Below are 20482 nucleotides of genomic sequence, written 5' to 3'. Positions count from 1 at the left end.
CAAAGTGATTACTCAATCCATTTCTGAATGAAGATCTGTGCTAGGCCATAGCGACGCGCACCTCCGGTCCTTAGATTCCGCGCAATAAGCATCATGTTCAGCACAAGGATCCTGTAGGGTTCGCTCCCTAGTTGAACCACCCTTTTCACTATCAGAGTTGAGAAGTACTCTCCTCCTTCCAAACCCATAACAAAGCACGGAGGATTGATAGCCATGGTCATAGCTTTCAGGTCCAGCTTTGGCAATGCTCTCTAATGAGGGTCACCGGGTATTGCCTACCGTAGTGCTTCTGTTTGACCTTTTCGGATCCAGGTTGGCGTCGTTCGGTTAGACGGATCAATGTATTGGAAAATCTGAACCGTCAGATTCCACCACAGCAGGTTAACTACTGTAAGGCTTTGGCGACGCGGTGTTGGGAAACGCCTCTCCAGGCGTACTGAGGACCATGCTTGAGATTGGTCATAAAACGTTTCCATGTAAACGGTGTAGAAGTTGTAGTGCGTGAGCTGTCCGGACAGTGACTGACTCTGTGTGCTCAATCACCAGGAGGATTGACCCACAGGTATGGCCAGCTTTGGCAAGAAGTCGGTCAGAAGCAACTTAACCAGCCACAAGCGATACGGTGATTCGGTCAGCCCACTAGTCGGGCAAGGAGATAGCAGAAATCCGCGGCTGGTCTCATCACTATTATTGAAAGGTCATAAATTAGCTCCAGGGGTACCCCCCGATTTCAACAGCCATGACTATCCCTGCTGAATGCCACTCGTAGTGCGTCCCCAATCTAACCCCGCTACCACTTTGATCATCGTTTGGACTTGACACCTCAAGCGGGATACCGTCTCCATGATCCATTTAAGATTAGAACGACCCGTCTCTGTTGCTGTTTCACCAGTATTCTGTTGCACAATTTCTGCGTAATGGAACTCTCGCACCGAGCTTCCCAGGAGGTCCAGGATATTATCTACATAACCCAGAGATGAGACAACGAGCAAGCTCTTGTGCGCTCGATCTTCTTCCTCGGACAGCCGAAATGATCCTAAGCCCAGCCGCGCATTCGAGACATACCATGCGCCATTCTTGGCCACCCTGCAGAAGAGGTTTGTAAGGTGTTGGAGTGCAACCATCGTCATGATAAACCGGGTTGAATCTTTTGTACAGAGCGTACAGGACAGCTCTTGCCTAATTTGCTCACACGTTTGACGAGATAGTTCCAAAATGGAACCCAGGACCATATGGTCGATTTCCTCTTGAGCCCCACTTAGCTCAGCGATGCAAAGCAGCTGTGCCCTCATACACGCACATCTAGCTGAACGAGGCCGACTATTGAAGTCAAACGGACTTGGTGGCAGATTAAAACCAGAGATTCCGGTTGAAGAACTCCACTCATCATCCGTAGAACTGCAAGAACCTAGGCCTATACCGAGAAGCATATCTGACGACAGAGCCAAGTTTGAGGTTGCAGATTCCGTTGGAGTGTTGAATCGGTGGGGAACATTTAGATCAGCCTGTGGGGTTCAATTCGGAGTCAGCATGCACCATAAAGGGCGACGGGATAAGACATACTGATACTTGCAGTAAGGAACTGTAGTTCATTCCAGCTGCAAAATAGGGTCCCGTGAGTGAGGTATGTTTATCACATGAAGACAGCCCATCGTTGGAGACAGACTGCGGAGCGGATATTGTGTTTGTGTTCGCACTTAGGCCGTCGTTCATGTGTAGGTCCCTCGAGCTTCCGCGGCCATGTCTACCGGGGGGAGTCCCGCTGTAGGGAGGTGAAGCTTGAGCAGTCGGCTTTTGCACTCTGTTCGCCTTCAGCCTTCCATTCCTCAGCGAAACACTGTAGTGACAATTTGCACCATTGTTCCCGCAACGTTGACATGGGTTACCACCAGTACATTTGACACGAGACTGCCGACAAGCGTCGCATGCAGAGCAGAGACGGGGCGATGAACGTCGAGAAGGGGCTTCGGTGGCTTTCCAACTAGTGGACAAGTGACTTGGAACTTCGGAGGAAGAGACCATTGCGGGATATATATGGGTATTGTAATCTGTGTTGAAGGGACGAGGTATCTTGATCCAGTGGGGATTCTGGCTGGATGGCGAGCGATGGAATGAATATATAGATCGTGACCGCTTCGGGCATCACGCTAGACCTAAATCAGTCGGGATACCGGATTAATGGTTTGGCTTAGGGAGATGCCCGCATGGATAACCAGCGTATCTTATTCCGCAGGACAACCGGGGACTTTTCCGTTTTCTTTGATCTCTAGATTAATACACGTTCTAACGTATCAGTGAATCTGATTGGCATCCCGAGACCCGCTTCCTCTCCTGTCAGATTTTAATTGAGGGTCCAGCATTCGCAAACTTTAATATCCCTCATCTGCAGGCTCATCAGCTAGTGTCAACGCCGGTCCTACACCTCTTATTGGTTTCTCTTTGCCCAGGATAGTCTCAAACCAGGACTAATCACCGGGTAGCCGCATGCCCGTCCATAAGCAGGGACGCGCGGAGCGAAGGATTCATCGCCCGGGGCATCAATGAGAGCAATTTTGATCAACTGTGGAGGAGGGTGCGAGAGGAAGGTTTGCAATAGAAGGATCTGAACCCTAGCCGCCCTGGATGAAGACATGCATATCAAGGCTCCAATGAGAAATAGAGTTGCCATCGGAAGCAAAAGACAGCCGGAACTTGCTGGTTGCGCCAAAGGCCTCGACTAGCTCGATACATTTCCTTCGCGCTAGAAACACATGGTACAGTACAATCAGAATGCCCCCAGATCATAGGACATTATATGGCTCGGTCTATTTTCTGGACATGCGCCCCAAGCGGACAAATCGTCAAAGGCCCCAGACAGGTAACTCCGCTTTGTCACCCGCCGCCCTGAATTCTGGAATTGAAGGATTCAGACCCGACCCACTTGTCCGGTTGAAATCAAAGCGGTTTAGCTTCTCGGCTGAGGAACAGGATGGTTTCTGGCAACGGTCCGGCCACGTCGATCAGCGGTATGCTTAACGTCGTTGAGTTTGAGTAGTGCCATCCTTACCGTCCGTGCCGAGCGATTACCAGATACTACTCTTCCTCGGCCTGTACAAGTGGTCGTTTCAAAGAAGTGCGCGATGGTTTCGGCCAAGAAGAACAAGTGAATGCGTATGGGAAAGGTGGCGAAAGGGATGATAACGATGATAACAAACATCATAGCTTTTATCTCTAGATAGACCCTGATAATTTCGCTCGGACATTGCACCATACCCGTGGTCTAGGCAGTAACGGTATGCAATCGCAGTCAATCTAGGGTGTGAAAGTCCGCGCGTACGCGTACATTAGATCGAATAACGGATGCCTTGTCATGCGAGCTTGGCGGATGGTACTGACAAGAAAAGAAGTAAAAAGCGTTAAAAATATATTATAGAGAGTCCTCTGTGTCTTCCACAGGCTTGTAAGCAATGACAACTCCTCGAATACGAAGCAGAACTGCCTTTCCTAACTGGAAAAAGATCAGCTTCAACCAATCCGCCATCTGTCTCCCCTATTGATAGCCTTTCGTACCATATCTGGGCATATCTTCGGAGAAACGAGTAGAATGAAAATATGGGCTGACAGTGTCCACTTTCCCCAGCTTTGATGGCCCATCTGGAGTCCTGGACTGGGACATATTGCCTCTAACGTGGAAAGTATGTGGCTAGGGTTATCCACGTGATTCGCAGGGTCTACGTACCGTTATGCATGTATTGTGATTAGGTGGTCTTGAATGGAGTACCTACACTAGAGCCTGTTACAGTAGGCAGCCAGTGAATCTCGGGATATAATAGAGAAGCCAAGGCTTTCAAAGGTAAAAAGTTCTTGCTACTGATCGACATTATCGGCATGACTCCTGGGGTCCGGAGCCACGACTGTAACTGCCCATTCATCAGAAATACTTAGCTCCAGTCAATACTTCAAACTGTTCAAGATGTAACCCTCTTCGGCCCGATGCTTGTCAATTTGGGGGATTTAGAAGCTCACGTTCCTTGTGTGGACAAGGAAAGTAACGCTTGAGTGTTCCTCCAACAGAGGTTAACCAAAGTTCATAGTCAAGGAAGAAGCTCATACGCTCCTGTCTCACTTTCCATTTTCCAATTTGAGACAAGTTCTGGATGGAAATCAATTAGTCTTGAATGATGTGCTAGCCGTAGCGAAAAGCCGAGGTAGGTCTATATCACTAGCAGGGCTAAGCCACAAACTCCGGCGGGTCGGCGGGACGTGGACTTCTCAAAGGAGACAAGCCATACCGGTCCGGTGTAGCTCACACGAAGGTGGATTCAGATTAGTTTCTCCTAGTGGGTAACGAGTATGGGAACATGAGGAATAAAAATAAGGTTAAAGGGGACCTGAAACTGAGAGCTTCAGATTATGATTGGCAAGCGATCAACGGTTGAGGCAGTGTCCTTCTTTCCCATTTTCCTTCCAGTCTTATTCTTCAAGCGCAGGTTTGATTTGTTGTGTCAATTTCCATTCTTTCTGCTTCGATCTTACCTCAAAGCATCAGGCCAATGGAACAGTGGAAGTAGAGCTTCACATCCAATCCGGTGGCTTCCGGTTAACCATCCCTGCAGACGGTGAAAAGGGTACCGGTTACTAGCTAATTTCGAACGCGTGCATGACTAGCTGATCGATAATCGCTTTACAACGCTTATTATAGCCATGTTCGGTGTCGACCAATCAAAGTGATTACTGGTGGAATGAGCTGGAACGATAGTCCATGCCATGCTTGGCTCGAGGCATTGAAGCACATTGAGCGGTCAAAATGAATGTACATACTCCGTACGTGAGAGAGAAAGTCTTCCCCACGTATTTGAAGCAGGGTGGAGAATTGATCCTAGTTGGTCACTATAGTAATGTGAAGGATGCGGGACATCTTGTCGATCGACTCAGCGAGAGCAAAAAAGGGAACAATTGCGCGTGTGGTGCTGGCGATAGAAAACGTGGCCTTTGGCACTATCGCTTGCTAATCCGGTAGACTAGCGCTTAGTTATATTCAGATAGCTTATCATCTTTAGTATAACAAAAATTGATGCGGATAGTCATGTACCAAGTGAAGAACTAGAGGTATTTACCTTGGATTTGTCAATATGACTGTCGCCAAGTCGCCCATACTGTGAGGCAGCCAAATTTGGTCAACATGAGAGGATCAGCATTAGCCCCATATTTCTATTTCTGCCAAGATAAAAGTGATCATTCCTTTCTTTGCTTTTCTTTCTTTCTTTTCTTTACCCTGTTTTTGGTTGTCTCTTTACCCCAGAATGAGGGTAGGATCCTTCAGCCCGTCTTAAAAGGCCAATTGATCATCCTGATAGGATCACCAGGACAGATAAAACAGTACTCAATATTGGGGGCAAAACAGACACAAAAGGAAAAAGAGCCAAAGGGGTAAACAGAAGTTTATTGAGCAATGTCGGGGACCGGAGAGATGAAAATGTCATTGTAGCATGAATGAAAATGAACCCTTGCGCTCGGGATAACCTGTCGGGCCGGACACGTGAGTCTGGATATCTGATGATGTTCCTTTACACAACAAGTGACCGTGACCATTCAGTATTCTGCTAGCTATAATGCTATCTCTCCTTAGGAGTTCTAAACGGATACAGCGTACGCAGCAAATAGCTCAGATATCCCTACTTTGCCGTGGTAAGCATGACAATGACCATAACAACGGGCACCCCTTAACTGAATAAGGCAAGCCAATCAGTCGCGAAGAGCTCTTCGCATATACTAATGGACATTTCCTTGTCGACGAACAACGCCAGCTTAATCGGCGTTATCTGAATTTCGACTTAGACACTCTTTGTGACGTTGCTGCTTCCGCCGGTGGGGACTCATCTCGTATCGTAACTATCGAGAAGCTCGAAGGAGGTTTTAGCAAGGCTCTTCTAATGAAAAAGGGAAATGGAAAGGAAGTCATTGCGAAGCTTCCCTGTCGCATCGCTGGACCAACCTCCCTTACAACAGCATGTGAGGTAGGCGTCTTAGAATATGGTATGTATTCCTGATCATAGTTTCCCTACTTACTCATCTTCGTTACACCAGTGAGAAAATATACGAGTATTCCTGCCCCACGGGTCTTTTCCTGGTCCTCAGACGATTCAAATCCTGTGGGTGCCGAATATATTATCATGGAGAAGGTCGCAGGAGTTCCATTGTTTGAGCAATGGGGGAAAATGGCAGAAATTGAAAAACTGGAGCTTATTAAAAATCTAACCAAGCTCGAGGCTCAGCTTGCGGCTATTCGCTTCCCTGCGTATGGTGGATTGTATCGTCAAGCAGATGTGAGCAGTTTACAGTGCCAAGAACTTAACGGGAGCATATGTATTGGTCCCTCTTGTGGTCGCTCGTTTAGCACCGACTCAGCTGCGGTCTTATCCACTCAAAGTGAGAAACTTGATTATGGGCCTTGTAAGAACCCCAAGTTTGGCTAGATAAACAAACTAAAGGATCGCACAGAGTATACAGTATCAGAATTCGGGATATCAGTTGCAAAGCGAGAGCTATATCAGATCTCACGCAAACGCCCAAATGATGAGCAACCTACCTTTAGTCGAGGAAGCCTTCAGGAACAAACCCAGCTTCTAAATCACACAATGGATCTCATGAAGGTGCTGGATTCTCATCCAGTGTTATCCCAATCCGCTCAACCTACACTATGGCACAGTGACCTTCATATGGGCAATATTTTTGTTGCGCCTGGCGAGAACTCAAAAGATAGTATCGCTAATTGATTTCCAATCTTTGTCAGTCCTTCCGCTTTTTCTTCAAGCCCAGTGGCCTGTCTTTCTAAAGCCTCCGCAAAATTACACTAAAGGGCTTGTGCAACCTAAACTCCCTGGTGATTTCGATGAATTAGACGAAGAAGGTAAAGCTGCTGCTTTACAAGAATGGTCCCAGTCCAAGCTAGCCAAAGCATACGAAGTTGCCACAGTCCTTGAAAATGGAGTTGCACATAACGCCATGAATATACCCCGTGTTTTTCGAGAACTCTTCATCCGCTGTGGAGAAGTCTCTGAAGTTGGCGTTGTTCCACTCCGGGAATGCTTGATAGAGATTTTCCGCAACTGGTCAAGTTTGGGCTTCACTGGACAATGTCCTTATTCATTCAGCAATGAAGAGATCACCACACACGAGCATCAATTTGCTGAATACCAAGCCTGGGACGAGGTCCAACAACTCGCTCAGGAATGCCTGGATACCGATGCTGAAGGCTGGATCGCTCCACAGCTCGATATTGAAGAGAAGCGGAGGCAAAACAGGGAGCTTCTATCTTTGTACATCAAGCGAATGGCTGGAGAAAAATCCCCCGACGAAGCAAGAGCGATGTGGCCTTTCCCGGGATGAGCTTCTAGTACCCTTGTAGATAATAGCAGCCTTTCGCCTCTTAAAATCTTGTCAAGATGTGTCTTTTCCTTTTCGGGTCTTTTTCAATGCAAATGCAGTAACCAAGCAGGGTTTCTAACCTTCGAAGCACAGTGAAGCAATCTGATTCTGCAGGCGCTTTTTCCCCATGGTAGCCCTCGGCAAATAATCGAGATGTGTTTCTACTAATCCCTGTACCGATGCAGCTGCCATACAAAAGCCGTTCATATTTTGGTCACGCGCGGAGTTATAATTAAGAACACGCCTTATTATTCCTATTACCCCTTATAATTGCAATCGGCGACCCAAAAATCCGCCATCACATCGCCGAGGTCTCTTCTTTGCTTCTTCTCAACACAGCCTGGCAGGCAGTCACACTCCATAAGACGGGAGAAACTTCGGAGAATCCAACAATCTAGTGAAACCGGACATGACCAGATTCGGAGTAGTCTTGCATCTACTAATGCTCTAATGCATAGACATTCGAGGCCGGGCCATTGAGGGCGAGGAGGGAAATTGCCTCCCGGCCACTCATCGGGGCCGAAGATCTGCAGGCTTACAATGACCTTGGAAGCAGGCATAATGACCGCTCAAAATATTTATGCCGTACTTTATTTTTGGCAATAATGGATTCGTCATTAGTGTTTGTCACTGATACAGCCGGCCAGTGCGGTCAGGAGGGAGCTTTAGACAACACCTGACACAGATTGAAGGTGACGAGGGCCGGCAAGCCACAGCTGTGGGCGGTTTGTCTACGGCATTGTGAGACCTGCCGGTCACTGAAATGGCTTTCTAATAAGTGCCGTAGTGGTGAGGGTTTGTTATCGTGTCGGCTCCTAACTCCAGGTACGAGGCATTTTACTATCCATTGATAGGTGTGCTTTTGATGAGCTGTTTCTTATCACTATATCACAAAGACCCATAACCGTTAGATCAAGTTGCACTGGTACTAAAGACGTCAGAAAAGCCTTCGCCTGATATTTCCATTTCACATTTGCAGACGTGTGAAGCATGATCAACTTGCCCAACAACTTGGAGTCGACTATGACAGCACCATCTTGAAAGGGCAACGTGAGGAAACTTGGATACAAGGGTGTATAGAGCGTTTTTGTAAGCCTGACCGTCATTCAAGAGCTTTCGTGCACACATGTTCCCTTTACCAGAGCTTCGTGCTTTTCTACTTTCCTAAGTTTCTATAACTAGTATTTTCTCGATGATGTAGGTGCACCATCATAGCCAAGAATACGAATAAAAACTAAGTCCCCTATAGAATGAGTCAGATAATTGAAAAACAATATGGATTTAACCTCTTCAATGCGAGGAAGTAACCCAACTCTTACCACTATCTCCACCACGTGCTTCTGTCCCTGCGTAGCAGGTAGAGTTTGTTTCTCTTATCTATCAACTCGAACCATAATCAAAACTGGGACTGTGTGTACGCATTTGCACAACCCATCATATACTACAGTTAAAGTAGCATATCACTAACATATAAGATAATTCAGAATCTATAAGCATTTCTACGACCGACAATAGCCCCAAGGTTGACGACAGTTGCGTCCTAAGTCCGACTCGTCCAACCCAACTGTATATCAGAATCCAGATCAAACCCTGACAGAATCACCACATACTATGAAATATCTAGCAACGCTCTACATCAAAGCCACTGCTCCCGCCTCATCTCTCCAATCCAGACTGGAGTGCTATGCTCGATTACAGAATTGATTCGGAGAAAAATCTAAGTGGTATTCCAGCTGACCCCGCGCCTTCAAATGCACTTTGCGTCGGCAGTGGCATACTGCCCGGTGTCCTTGGCTCTGGAATTACTAGCTTGGTTTATAGAAGGTGTTTATTGTTGACGGTGCTACCATTCACCCTGACAAGCCTCAACTCGACCTGATATCAACTCTAGAAGTAACTACAAACGGAGGAGGTAGAAAGTGGGAATGTCGACACATCGTGATCGGTTCATCTGGGATAATAGATTATATAGATCAATCCGCAAGATCGTCTCTCTCTTTCTCTCTCTCCCTTTCTGTTTTTCTTTCTCTACACGCGATCTCTCAAAATTTCTATACCAATAAGGCCAGTTTTTCTTCTCTCCTGGGATATCTCACTAGATACTAGAAAGAAGGACTAGAGACTACACAGATAGATAAACTAAAGGATTCTGAATAGCAGATTTATCGGCCCGTTCAGCAGAGAATGTAGGAAATGGCAATACGTATAGTCTAAGGTAGGAAATGCAATTCCAGTTTGTATCATGAAGATAGGCCATTATCACAAAACTACCTATTGCAAAAGAGACGTCGCGCAATTGATATCTTTGCACCCTTTGGAGGAACCTACGCTTGGTTTGCATATGGGCTTCTAAAGCTGACACCGTATAGCCCGTAGTTCAGCATTGATGGAGAAACTAAACCATTGATATGAGGTAGCAAATGCAGGGATCTTGAGCGACTTCGCAATGGATCTATTCGACATGGCTGCTATATACTTTGGTATCATATCTAGCCTGTTGACATCTTTCGTGTCAAACTGCTGTTTCAAAGAATTCGTCCCTTTTAGTCCGCTGTGGAAGAACTCTTTCACGGATCCTGCATATAACCCTCATGAGTCATAGAAGGCTTGGTTGAAGTGGTTGACAAGAATACGGGAGGAGACCTGAGTGTCAGGATCCGTAGACTATTGTCTAATATCAAAGGGGCTTCAAGTTTTATCGAATGTGAGACCAATATCGGGAGTGCGCCAATATTGATCTGACCATCTTCGTACTAGTATCAATGAGTGCTGTTATGCAGGCCTACATCCTTCCAATCTTCCCACCACTATCTGATGTAGATCTGTCAGCACGAGGGCAGTTACATTCGATGACAAGTTTGGGCAAAAGAGAGAGCAATCCATCAGGTACTGTCGACTCAGCAATCAGAAGGTTAGCCTATTTATCAATTACCTGGTAGTCTAATGGCGTAGAAAGAGGATCTGGAGAGTCGGAGGCTTCAAGAAGCGCAGTCGGAGTTATGGAGGGGGACTTCATGATGTCGGGATATACAGGAGGAGGGGCTGATAGTTGTGAAGCAAGCTAGTCATATATTGTTGTTGCTCGTAGTTGAGGGTTAGAGTGAGGTGAGATGACAGGAGACTTCCGCTAAATAATGGAGTTAAGTCAAGATATTTGTATGGTGCTCACGGATACCTTGAATGAGGTACCCATCAGCAAAACGGGCCAATCTATCAGAGCCTCTCGTAGCAGACAGCAAGGAAACTCCTGCCGGGCCTGATATCAATAGTGGATATTATGTTGAAGTATAGATAGCTCTTCCAGAATGATACATCATATCGTAGATAATATGTACACAGCTGGTACTACCATTTGACTTTAGCGGTTGCCCATCAAGTCAATAATACAGTACAAAACCCAAACTAACCTACTCTTTAATCTGCATCAGTAGTTCACAACTGCAGATCATAATCTACCATACTAACAGATCTACAAACAATCAGATCCCACGAGGACTTTCGATACCAACTCCTGACAAGGGTACCAAGCCACAATGATAGACAAGACGTTTCAGCACCTCTGCAAGTAATCTCCCAAGGACTGTCTTGAACGGGACCAATGTAAGTACACAGTAGTCATTACTCAATGAGAGATAATTGGATGGGTACTTCACCCGAGAGATAACTTGGCTCTTTACACTACAAGACGGCACAATACTTTGTCACTAATTAAACACAGTACATTCACCCACAATCGAGAAATACCACAATTCACCATATCAATTCACATAATTGACAAGTACATACTTCAATAAACAAAAAAGAAGTAAAAGAATGCCACCTCAGCCACAGAATCCAGCCCAGTGGATCTCTACCCGAGACAATGTCGTCATGATCAACGCCGCAGGAATCAAATCTTACAATACTGTACATACAAAAAAAACCCCTTTCCCCGTCATCGGTATGTAAGTACTCCTACAGTACTACAGTACTACCTACTACCTGTCCATGATTCAAGTAAGTTGTACCTCGCAAACAAGGCGTATGACTGAATGATGATATCGAAGTTACCTCAAACTGAAGTAGATCTGAGATCACACGCATGCCTCGACTTGCTTTGTCTGATTTTCTCTTTTGTCATATTTCAGAGCAAGAATTTTTGTAAAAAAGGGATGTTTTCGAGATTCAAATTTGAGTTCAGTTTCAGGTCTACAGCAGTAGCGATTAAAATTAAGTCGATACAAATGGATTCAATAGTCAACGACTAGTTATGTAGTAGTAACTGCGCCACAAATCTCATACATACATACATACATACTGTACACAAATACTTACAACCAATGTCTCTAAGAACAATTCAATTCAATCCAATTCAATTCCACCCCCACTCCCTCCCGTCAAAAAGTCTCAATATTGGGCTGCTGTTTCCCAACCCCCCCGCATACCACATTGCGTTACACATACGAATCATGGCCTATGAAGGTTCTGATTCATGTCAGTAAATCTTAATGTTCCCCGTTCTTAATTTTAATTTTAATTCCTAATAATTCCCAATTCCATTCTTTTCAGATTATACCACAATTAGGAGTATTCCCTGTGTACAGTTTATAACGAACATCCGTAATACTGATGGGCCTGGATATAAGCAGACACATGCAGGAATGGATCATGTTCGTAAGAGGTGAAGAGACCCCATTGGCGAATCAACACAGATAACGGCTGATCGCAGTGGAAATTGCAGTGGGGACTTGGGCGGGGAAGATCGACGGGTTGGACAGGGTGATGATGTTGACGATTTCCATTGCTGGGATCCGACTGATGAGACGAGATGTCCAGTGGGAAGCACGCGGCTGGTCTTCATTTCCACCGTCTTATCTTCTGGATTGTCATTTGATTCTTGCGGGCGAAGGATACGTAGTCGTGCTCGTATTCTGAAGACTAGTTGTTGGGAAGGCTTGATGCCTATGGCGGGCGGTGATGGTGATGATGGCTTGACTTGCTAAGCGAAGTGAGGGGAAGCTAAGCTTGAGCTTTGACAGGGCGGAGCTGTCAAAGTCTCAAAGCTTCTGATTGCTTAATACTAGGCAACCTATGTGGACTTTTTACTAATAAGGAGGGCTCTGGTGGATCAGGAATTTTTGTGACCTCGCGGTTCATTCAAGTGACTATTTATACATGTTGGTCATACTGTACACACCAATCCAATGCACAATCTGTACACCGTCCTAACACACCCATGCCAGCCCAATGCAAATCAAAGAAACATGCAGACGTCATATCATAGTGATCGTACAGGATGAAAATGAATATTGTACATCGTAACAAAAAAAAAAAGAATTCGTAACAAGGCTTGCTCGAGAACGTTGTAGAACCAACCGCAGAATGAATATGATAAGTGTAATATCAGTGTGAAACAAACCCCCAATGAACCCGTTGCTTCTTTTTGGATGCGACCATTTTAACCACCCAGTGGTAAAACCGATTCAAAACAATAGAAAAAGATCTAAGACCCACATTTGCTCAAATCGCAAAAAAACCGCAATTAAAAAAGGATAAATACTGAGCCGGCTGTCTGAATTCGAAACACCACACCTGTATGGTACCGTAGGAAAGAGAAACGAAAAGAAAAAGAATTCACATGCGTCATCACAAGAGGCCATCTAATCGCGAAAGAAAAGAAAAAGAAAAAGAAAGTGACCGATAACATCAACAGAATCCGATCTGTTGAACAGTGACGTCATTGAGGAATGGACATCGAAGATGATGTCATGAGTGCTGCACCAGGCTGCAAGGCCACAAGGCCAATACTCCCGAAACGGAAGTCAGACCGACGATCCGGCCCCGGTAGCGAGTCCTTTCCCTTTCAGGTATAATAATGACGTCAGAGGCTTTCCGGCGTCATCTTGACTCAATGGGGGCATGGAAACGGTGGAACCCAGAGGGAGCTCCGAAAGGGACCTCCCCAAAATGGATCTTCCCATTTGTCGTGTTCCAATTGCGTATTCGTAGCCATGTTGGATGTAGAAGTCGAATGGGAGGTATGCCCGCCTGACACCACAACCCATTCAGGCTTACTCCCTGCCTCTCCTTCTTTGCTTGCCGGGCCAATCGACCTCAGGGTGCACCACTCGCATGTGCCGGGTCAGCGCATCATTACGCGAAAAGGTCTTTTCTTCCGTGCACAGATGACACCGGACCTTCTGCTTGCGTGCGTTGTGGATCGTGTCCTCGTGCCGGGTAAGATCGTAAGGCCGGGAGAAAACAGAATTGCATGGCTTTCCCGTAGACGGATTGATCCGCTCACATTTGTGGGGACCGGCCTGAGAGTTGCGTGCGGAAGTATCGCGCCCAACCAAGTGGCCGCCAGGCGTAGTCTGACGGTGGGCCTCGCGCTTGTGCTTCTGCAGCTTCGTAGGCGTTTCAAACCGAAGCGTGCAGCCGTGGTAAGTGCAAGTGTAAGTGCCACTGTCCGCAGAAGTGCGCTCAGGGCGGGTGATCTCTTCCTTCACTGGGCGCATCGCCATTGTGGGCTGTGCCGGTGGAGAAGCCACACCGTTGTTGACCCCGGCATCACTGTTCGTAGACTCAAAGTGAGGAAGGGATGCAGGGAATTCGGGGGTCTGGTGCAGGAGGTTGTTCTGTTGTTGCTGCTGATGGTCTTGTTGCTGCTGCGCGAAGGGATACTGCTGGGGAAGTCCATTCGGTGTAGTGTATTGCGTGGGGAATGACTCCATGGAAGTAAAGTTCTGCGACTGCGGGAAGGATGATGAGCTTTCACGTCGGAGGCCGAGTGCTTCACCAAGGTTGAAGTCAGGTTGACTTGTTGGGAACAAAGGAATCCCGGCGTCATCTCCCTCGTTGAAGTCCAACAGGGCATCCTTAGGAGACATAGTCTTCGGTTCTCCTTCTCCTTGACTTTGGCCTACATTTTGAGTCATAGGCACACTGGTCGCCATCTGGGGCTGCTGGAACCCATTGTTGTACTCAGCAGCCAGGGGCGAGTTCTGTCGGAAAGGAGACCGATCCCGGTGCATGTTAACAACAGGAGAATGAGACCGTGCAGTCATGTGGCCCTGATTGGCGGCTTGCAGTCGATCAGCAAAGACGTTTCTGAACGGGTTCAGAAGATTCTGCTGGTTCGTAGTCTGTTTGGAGACTTGAGGAGTCGGCATGAGAGCTGGGTTATAGAGCTCATCTTGGTAGATGTCCGACATAGTTCGGTTGATTTTGGGAATGCCGATCGGAAGGTTGTTTCCGTTGTGGTTATTGTAGTCTGCAAAGGCATCGAGATGTAAGTAATCATCCATCCATCGGTCTATATCAGGATATCGTTTCTCACCATTGACCATCGCCTTCGAGGCCTCGTCAAGTTCCTCCGGTTTTATCTGAGGAGTAACAGGTGAGTTGTGGCTCACTGATGATACCGAAGGTGCCAGTGAGTAATCACTTGGCTGATGCTGATGGTGACTTTGTTGCTGTTGCTGCTTCTGCTGCTGTTCCATCACAGCCCGTCTCACCATCTCCGCTTCAGCTTGGCTACCATCATGCACCGAAGTGTCATAGTTCTGCTGATAGGGCGCGGCGAGAAACGAGTTCTGGATAGGTGTCTGGACGGGAGTGGGTAGAGGCTTCGACAGCGTAGAAGCGTTAGATCTTTGGTACGAGCTCCCTGCAGGTGCAGATCGAGTCGACGAGGTACTCGGTGATGCCTTGTGCTGCATGCGAGCCGAGCTCAGCAGCTGCAGGTTGTTTTCCCAGCCGTGGGTGTTTGCGACAGGCTGTTGCGCCAACATTGGGGAGTTTTCAAAAAGGTATTGGGGGTATTGTGACAAGTATGGCTGTGAGGACGGTGGTGTCGCGGTATGCTGAATGTTGAATGCAGAGTTATAGGAGGACACGGGTGTCATCGAAGGAGCCTCAAAGGAGTTGGGGTATTCCGCAGCCACCGCTGTGGTCGCTGGCAGGTGGGTGGTGGAAGAGGCTGGAGAGGAAGTCGGTGACGACGGCGCGGAAGATGGCGGAGAGTAAAATTCAAGACCCGAGTGGTACTGGAAAGGTGATTGGAGCCTGGGTAGTTGCTGGTTGTAGAACTGTAATGCGGCCTCCTGCGACAAGTCGGGAAGGAACTCGTCCTGGATGAAAACGGGGTCTTGGAAATTGATGAAGGGGGTAGATGTTGGTTCACTGATAAAACCCTTATTGCGTATCGAAGGGTACATGGACATGTTCTCTTTCAACAAATGGACGTCAAGGGTATGACGCCGGAGTGGATGGGGAAGTTCAGAGGATTCGCCACTGGGGGAGGTTCCAGAGTTTAAGTACTAGGTATGGCACCAAGCCTCCCAAATAAAAGTTCCAACGGCCCAAGATCCGATTATCTTTATCCCCGAACAACTGCGATAATGAGTGGGTCGAAGGGTCTGGAAGCGTCCGGCAGGTCGTAGTCCAATGAGGTGGGACAAGTCGGTAGTAGACTCAAGTCGCTTAGGAATCCTTGGGAAGAAGCGGTAAACTTTAGAGATAGCTGGTTAGTTAAATCTGTTACCAGATGACGAAGGTTTTGAGTGGACCCAAGGTTGAGTGGAAAAGTTGTCGTAAGTTGGGAAAAGTCAAAGATGGAGAAAGGACGTCACGGTATTTTGGTACGGGTCAACCTACTATGAGGAACAATCACGGATGTCGAAGTGGGTGTGTGGAGGTAAGAGGAAATACAATTGAGGAATATAAAAGATTAGAGCTTGATAAGATCAATCGATCAATAAACTATGACAAGTTTCAGGGAGAATAATAAGTGGATTTGTTGGTATTGAGTAGAAGGGAAAGAAGTCAATCGGTTTGGGGGAATGCGCCTCTTTTATGATGACAATGACGTTTGACGATGCGACCTGCAGTCCCAAAGGGAAGGAAACTGACGCTAAGTCATGACCCATTAGTAGTACCGGCTATGACCGAACGAGTATTACACAAAACTTACCCACCCACACTGCATCCCCCCGGGCGATCATGACTCAACCGGTCAATGAACTAGTATCGTAAGATTACCGCCTCGATTTTTAGAACTCTTTTCCGTACTCCGTACTTACACCGGACTTTCCGCGATCCAGTAATATTTACCCACCTATTTTATTTTAGTGCCAAAAAAAAATTCAGAAAAAGGGCCTTAGAGCCTTAGATCTGCATTATCCATCTGGGGTCGAGAAGTTCCCTCGGCTGTGAAAATAGTTCACTGGCTCAAAAAAAAAAATAAAAAAAATAAAAAATAAAAAAAAATAAAGAAAAAAACTAAAGCAAATGTCGCTCGCTTATTCGGTCGTCCACCCCCCCCCCCGACCAACTGACTGTCAATCAACCCTACGAAACGGGAAATCTGTCTACGAGATCCATTGTTCAGGGTACAAGCCACAATCCCTGTCTCAACAATGCAGCATGGCTTTTTTTCCTTTTTTCTCCTTCTGTTTTTATTTTTCTATTTTTCCCTCCCTTACATAGTAGTTTTTATGCATCATTCCTTTCGTCGACATCAGCCACAACTCACTTTACCTCCGACCACGGAGTATATGCAATTAAATCCGTTTCGGCCAGAAACTGCCGATTGATTCATTCTCGATTTAAAATCAAAAAAGAAATTACTCATCTCCAGTAGATTCTATAATTATTACAAATACTAAAATAATAGTATAGACCGTTGCTTAACTCCGTATGTCACGATGAATCACTCACGATTACCCAGCATCAAGAATATTCAATAATAGCTCCAATGATTGGCGGGTCCCCATCCACACGGTCTTCAGCAAGAGAGGGTATGGCTGATCCCGATATAGTACAGCGATACCTACCCAACCCGCGCCAAAATGAATTTTCTTCGTTCACACTAGGGGCTTAGGGCAGCCAATCATCGGGCCGATTACGCGGGGAGCTGAGCCACTGCCATGGGGAGATAGATCTCGTGTCTCAAGGTGCTGATGGGGCCACGACATAAACCAGGGTCCCTTACAGGTGACATGTTCAACCGCCTGCATACAGCGATAGGAATCATGTAATAGTATTGGGTGATGTCGCGGTTTTTCCCCAGTGGATTAACTCCACCAACCCCCCCTTTGAAGATCTCCCTTTGCAGCTCTCTTCTTTGTTTTCCCTGAACGGAGTACTCCACCAGCCACATGCACTGCCACTTTTGCTGTGGCTAGTGCATATCCGCTAACCAACTCTGTCCATTTGTCATGTCTGATTAAGTGGAAGTTACCGGTTTGGGTTTAGTGACTTGCTCTGGGCTATGGTCAAAGTATCGGAGTTGTCCGGCGTAGCCCTTACGTTACCTCCCGAGTCGGCGCTTCTGGCATGTACTATCGCTTTCTGCCAACATTGTCAGATAAGTTTTGACAAATCTTCCCCGGGGTCCTGCATAAATCATGTTCATGTCGGGGATGCTTCGGAGCTTTGCTAGGACCCCGGTTCCCGGGTTCATGTCAGATCAAAACCCAGTAGCGTGATTTGTCGGCACTCACTGTTCCGACAGCCAGTCTCGACTCTCTCGGCCGGAGAGAACGAAAAAAGAAAAGGTTAGACCACAACCAACAACTTGGGCATGCAACGTTGACTGCATGCTTTCCTTTAACTGGTCAGCTGACGCATCTTCATGGCATGACAGGTCAAGCCCATGGCACATGGTTGAAGGGTTACCTGATTTGAGTCACGGCTATTGTAGGCTATCAAAGGCTGGTGACGCTAGTTCGGGAAAGGAAAACCGAGTTTATCAAAAGAAAATAAATAAAAAAAAATAAATAAAAGAAAATAAAAGAAATTTGACTTTATTGGAAAATAAGATTAAAAATCCTTTTAAGTGCAAGTAGAAGACAATTTCACGTGGGAAAAGTTGATACATCAACTCCAGCATGCATTCCCCAGGTATCGATCATCGGGGAGCAAGAGATCGCCGATTCCTACGGACCATGCCCGAGCGCACAGAAGTCATGAATCACGATAAAGGTAACTAGACTCGGTTGGGAATAAGCTCCCGTCGACATAACCAAGGATGGACTCGGGCTACCGGCATTTAGACGGTGCTGAACAGCCGCAAAGGTAGCCGGGGAACAGAAAAACGTACCAAATCGCCAGAGACGTAATCGATTCAAATAGATGATTCGTATATCTCGCAGTTGAAGTTGAAACAAGAGCTGCACGCCATACTCAAAGAAGCCAAAATCTCCTACCCAGCGACCCAATCACCGGATCCGTTGACAAGGCCCACAAAATACCCATCGCAGGACGACAGCTGAAACGTGTGGCAAAAGATCTACAAGCACACAAAGTCTTTATCTCAACGTAATTGACTTATATTTGCCGGAAGGTTATCTCGGGTTTGGCCGTGGTTGCTGCCTACCGGAGCTGAAGACCGATGTCGCTATCATTCGGGGGAAGGGGACTTGGGACTTTTGATATCTCCTAGGAGCATACATGGTGAGGTTGGATCTCGCCTGGCATTGGTAGGTCTGGGGTTCGGAGGTAGTCAAATTATGGGTACCAACCGGCGGGTCTGTCTTGATAGCCCCATGGTGTTCAGACCAATTTTCCAATCATTTGACGTTTCCCCGTGCAAATGACATGACATGCTACGGTTGTCCTATGCGGCATATACGATGATAGCATCACGGACGGCCCCACTACTGTTTGGGTTCTCGGTATGGGGGATGTCAAATGGGGCCTTTCCTCATACTTGGATATCTATCACATCATGACTTCGATCTATGCAATCTAAACAAATCTAAATGGAAAATGGAAAAACGAAGAAGAGGCCGGCTAAGCGAAGTCCAAAACACGGTATATTGAGAATATCCATTGCCGTGAGTAGGGAAAAAATGAAAAGAAAAGTAAATTAAAACTGAAGGGGAGATATCCTATTGGTGTTGATCCTGCGGAAAGCAATAATCTAGCAGGGGTATTGGCCAAACTAGTCAGCACCTTAACCACCCTCATGGGGGCTACTAGCCTCACGGGGGGGCAGCCCTGTCCTACGTGCCAGAACCCAGATCGACTGCGTGGAACATGCATGGAAGAAAATTTTTTCTTCTAGCGTCTCATGTGGCAGAGATCCGGCAGGGGGATTGGTCGCCTGTTTTCCAAATCGCTGTAGGTACGCTAAGCACAGCCACTTCCCGTTGAAGCGAACTCACCCTACAAGTGGGGCGTCCGTTGGGATATCAGCAAGGGTGAACGAAATGGTTTGGTGTATGGGGGTGGTAATTCCGAGGTTGGAAGCGAAAGCACAAATCAGGGGCTTCCCTGGTGTGCACCAAGTGGGTCGGCATGCGTAAACTTACGTCGTAATGGGTGTATGGAACCGAGCGGAATAACCAATACACAGGGATGTCATACTAAACTGCAAGCCACATGCAGTTGATACGTGGCTGCAGATTCAGAATCCCATGTACCCGGAAAAGGGGCTTGGCAATCGGCGGCACAAGCGCGATTAGAGTTTTCCATGGGATTTCTGGAAGCCTTCTAAATTTGGGCATAGATTGTCAAGTTGCTGTCTGTGCGCAAAAATCGCTCGTTGAGAGTCCGAGATATGTCTGATCCCCTACCTATCAATTATCCAGATTCCAGACTATCTTGACTCTATCCTCTTTGGGAATTCGTGTGGAACTTAATGAAAAAATTTTTCACCCTCATCGGCTTCCATACCAATTTGCGCTCAGTGCATATGCCCACTTAGATCATTATGATGGATGGGCGGCGGGTGTGGTTGACACGCAAGTTGGTCGCTGGCTGCCGCGTGCCTCGTTGAGTCTTCTACTTTGGTCGTAGCTACGAACAGACCAAGACAGCCTATCAGCCGTTAGATCGGCCACGTTTACGACAGCTGAAACGCTATCTCAGCTGTGAAAATTCTGTCGGTGCAACGGTTGACTTGCGTAGTGTAACCTAGGAAATTTTATCTACTATCTCCTAACCGACTCACCGGTCGGAGCTAACGCCTGCTGGTCAATATATTTCTGCAGATTAATATACGGCATATTACAAACCGAAATTTTTCCGACGTGAGAAATCAATTATTCAGCATTTTCTAGGGCACCGTCTGCTTAGAAAAAGACTATGG

General features: G+C 46.8%; 5 protein-coding genes across 5 annotated transcripts; 2 read left to right on the top strand and 3 right to left on the bottom strand.

Annotated features, from left to right (window-relative positions):
- Positions 1 to 482: 482 nt before the first annotated feature.
- Positions 483 to 2223, bottom strand: F9C07_1514944 (uncharacterized protein). The gene is made up of 2 exons (XM_041285772.2): positions 1564 to 2223; positions 483 to 1505 (listed from the first exon to the last, which is right to left on the bottom strand). Exons 1-2 carry the CDS (start codon positions 2020 to 2022, stop codon positions 744 to 746), a joined length of 1221 nt encoding a protein of 406 aa, XP_041145943.1. The 5' UTR covers positions 2023 to 2223; the 3' UTR covers positions 483 to 743.
- Positions 2224 to 2769: 546 nt separating this feature from the next.
- On the top strand, positions 2770 to 3146 carry F9C07_2106240 (uncharacterized protein; the record flags this gene model as incomplete). Its single annotated transcript, XM_071509006.1, has 2 exons — positions 2770 to 3005; positions 3026 to 3146. 2 exons carry the CDS (start codon positions 2770 to 2772, stop codon positions 3144 to 3146), a joined length of 357 nt encoding a protein of 118 aa, XP_071366348.1.
- A 2445-nt stretch (positions 3147 to 5591) lies between these two features.
- On the top strand, positions 5592 to 7368 carry F9C07_2232294 (uncharacterized protein; the record flags this gene model as incomplete). Its single annotated transcript, XM_071509903.1, has 4 exons — positions 5592 to 5667; positions 5716 to 6015; positions 6067 to 6432; positions 6773 to 7368. 4 exons carry the CDS (start codon positions 5592 to 5594, stop codon positions 7366 to 7368), a joined length of 1338 nt encoding a protein of 445 aa, XP_071366347.1.
- A 5141-nt stretch (positions 7369 to 12509) lies between these two features.
- On the bottom strand, positions 12510 to 16279 carry F9C07_2283237 (uncharacterized protein). The gene is made up of 2 exons (XM_041285771.2): positions 16045 to 16279; positions 12510 to 15898 (listed from the first exon to the last, which is right to left on the bottom strand). Exon 2 carries the CDS (start codon positions 15609 to 15611, stop codon positions 13458 to 13460), a length of 2154 nt encoding a protein of 717 aa, XP_041145941.1. The 5' UTR covers positions 15612 to 15898; positions 16045 to 16279; the 3' UTR covers positions 12510 to 13457.
- A 2727-nt stretch (positions 16280 to 19006) lies between these two features.
- Positions 19007 to 19866, bottom strand: F9C07_3648 (uncharacterized protein; the record flags this gene model as incomplete). The annotated part of the gene is made up of 2 exons (XM_071511118.1): positions 19007 to 19087; positions 19759 to 19866. 2 exons carry the CDS (start codon positions 19864 to 19866, stop codon positions 19007 to 19009), a joined length of 189 nt encoding a protein of 62 aa, XP_071366346.1.
- Between the last annotated feature and the right edge of the window lie 616 nt (positions 19867 to 20482).

This window comes from Aspergillus flavus, chromosome 4, assembly GCF_009017415.1.
Source record: "Aspergillus flavus chromosome 4, complete sequence".
NCBI classification, from domain to species: domain Eukaryota; kingdom Fungi; phylum Ascomycota; class Eurotiomycetes; order Eurotiales; family Aspergillaceae; genus Aspergillus; species Aspergillus flavus.
This window is presented reverse-complemented; position numbering and strand designations above follow the sequence as displayed.

Coding starts and splice junctions, on each gene's coding strand:
- F9C07_1514944 (XM_041285772.2), bottom strand. CDS start 2,022: ATGGTCTCTTCCTCCGAAGTTCCAAGTCACTTGTCCACTAGTTGGAAA. Junction 1,506..1,563: donor GTTCCTTACTGCAAGTATCA/GTATGTCTTATC, acceptor TGAACCCCACAG/GCTGATCTAAATGTTCCCCA.
- F9C07_2283237 (XM_041285771.2), bottom strand. CDS start 15,611: ATGTCCATGTACCCTTCGATACGCAATAAGGGTTTTATCAGTGAACCA.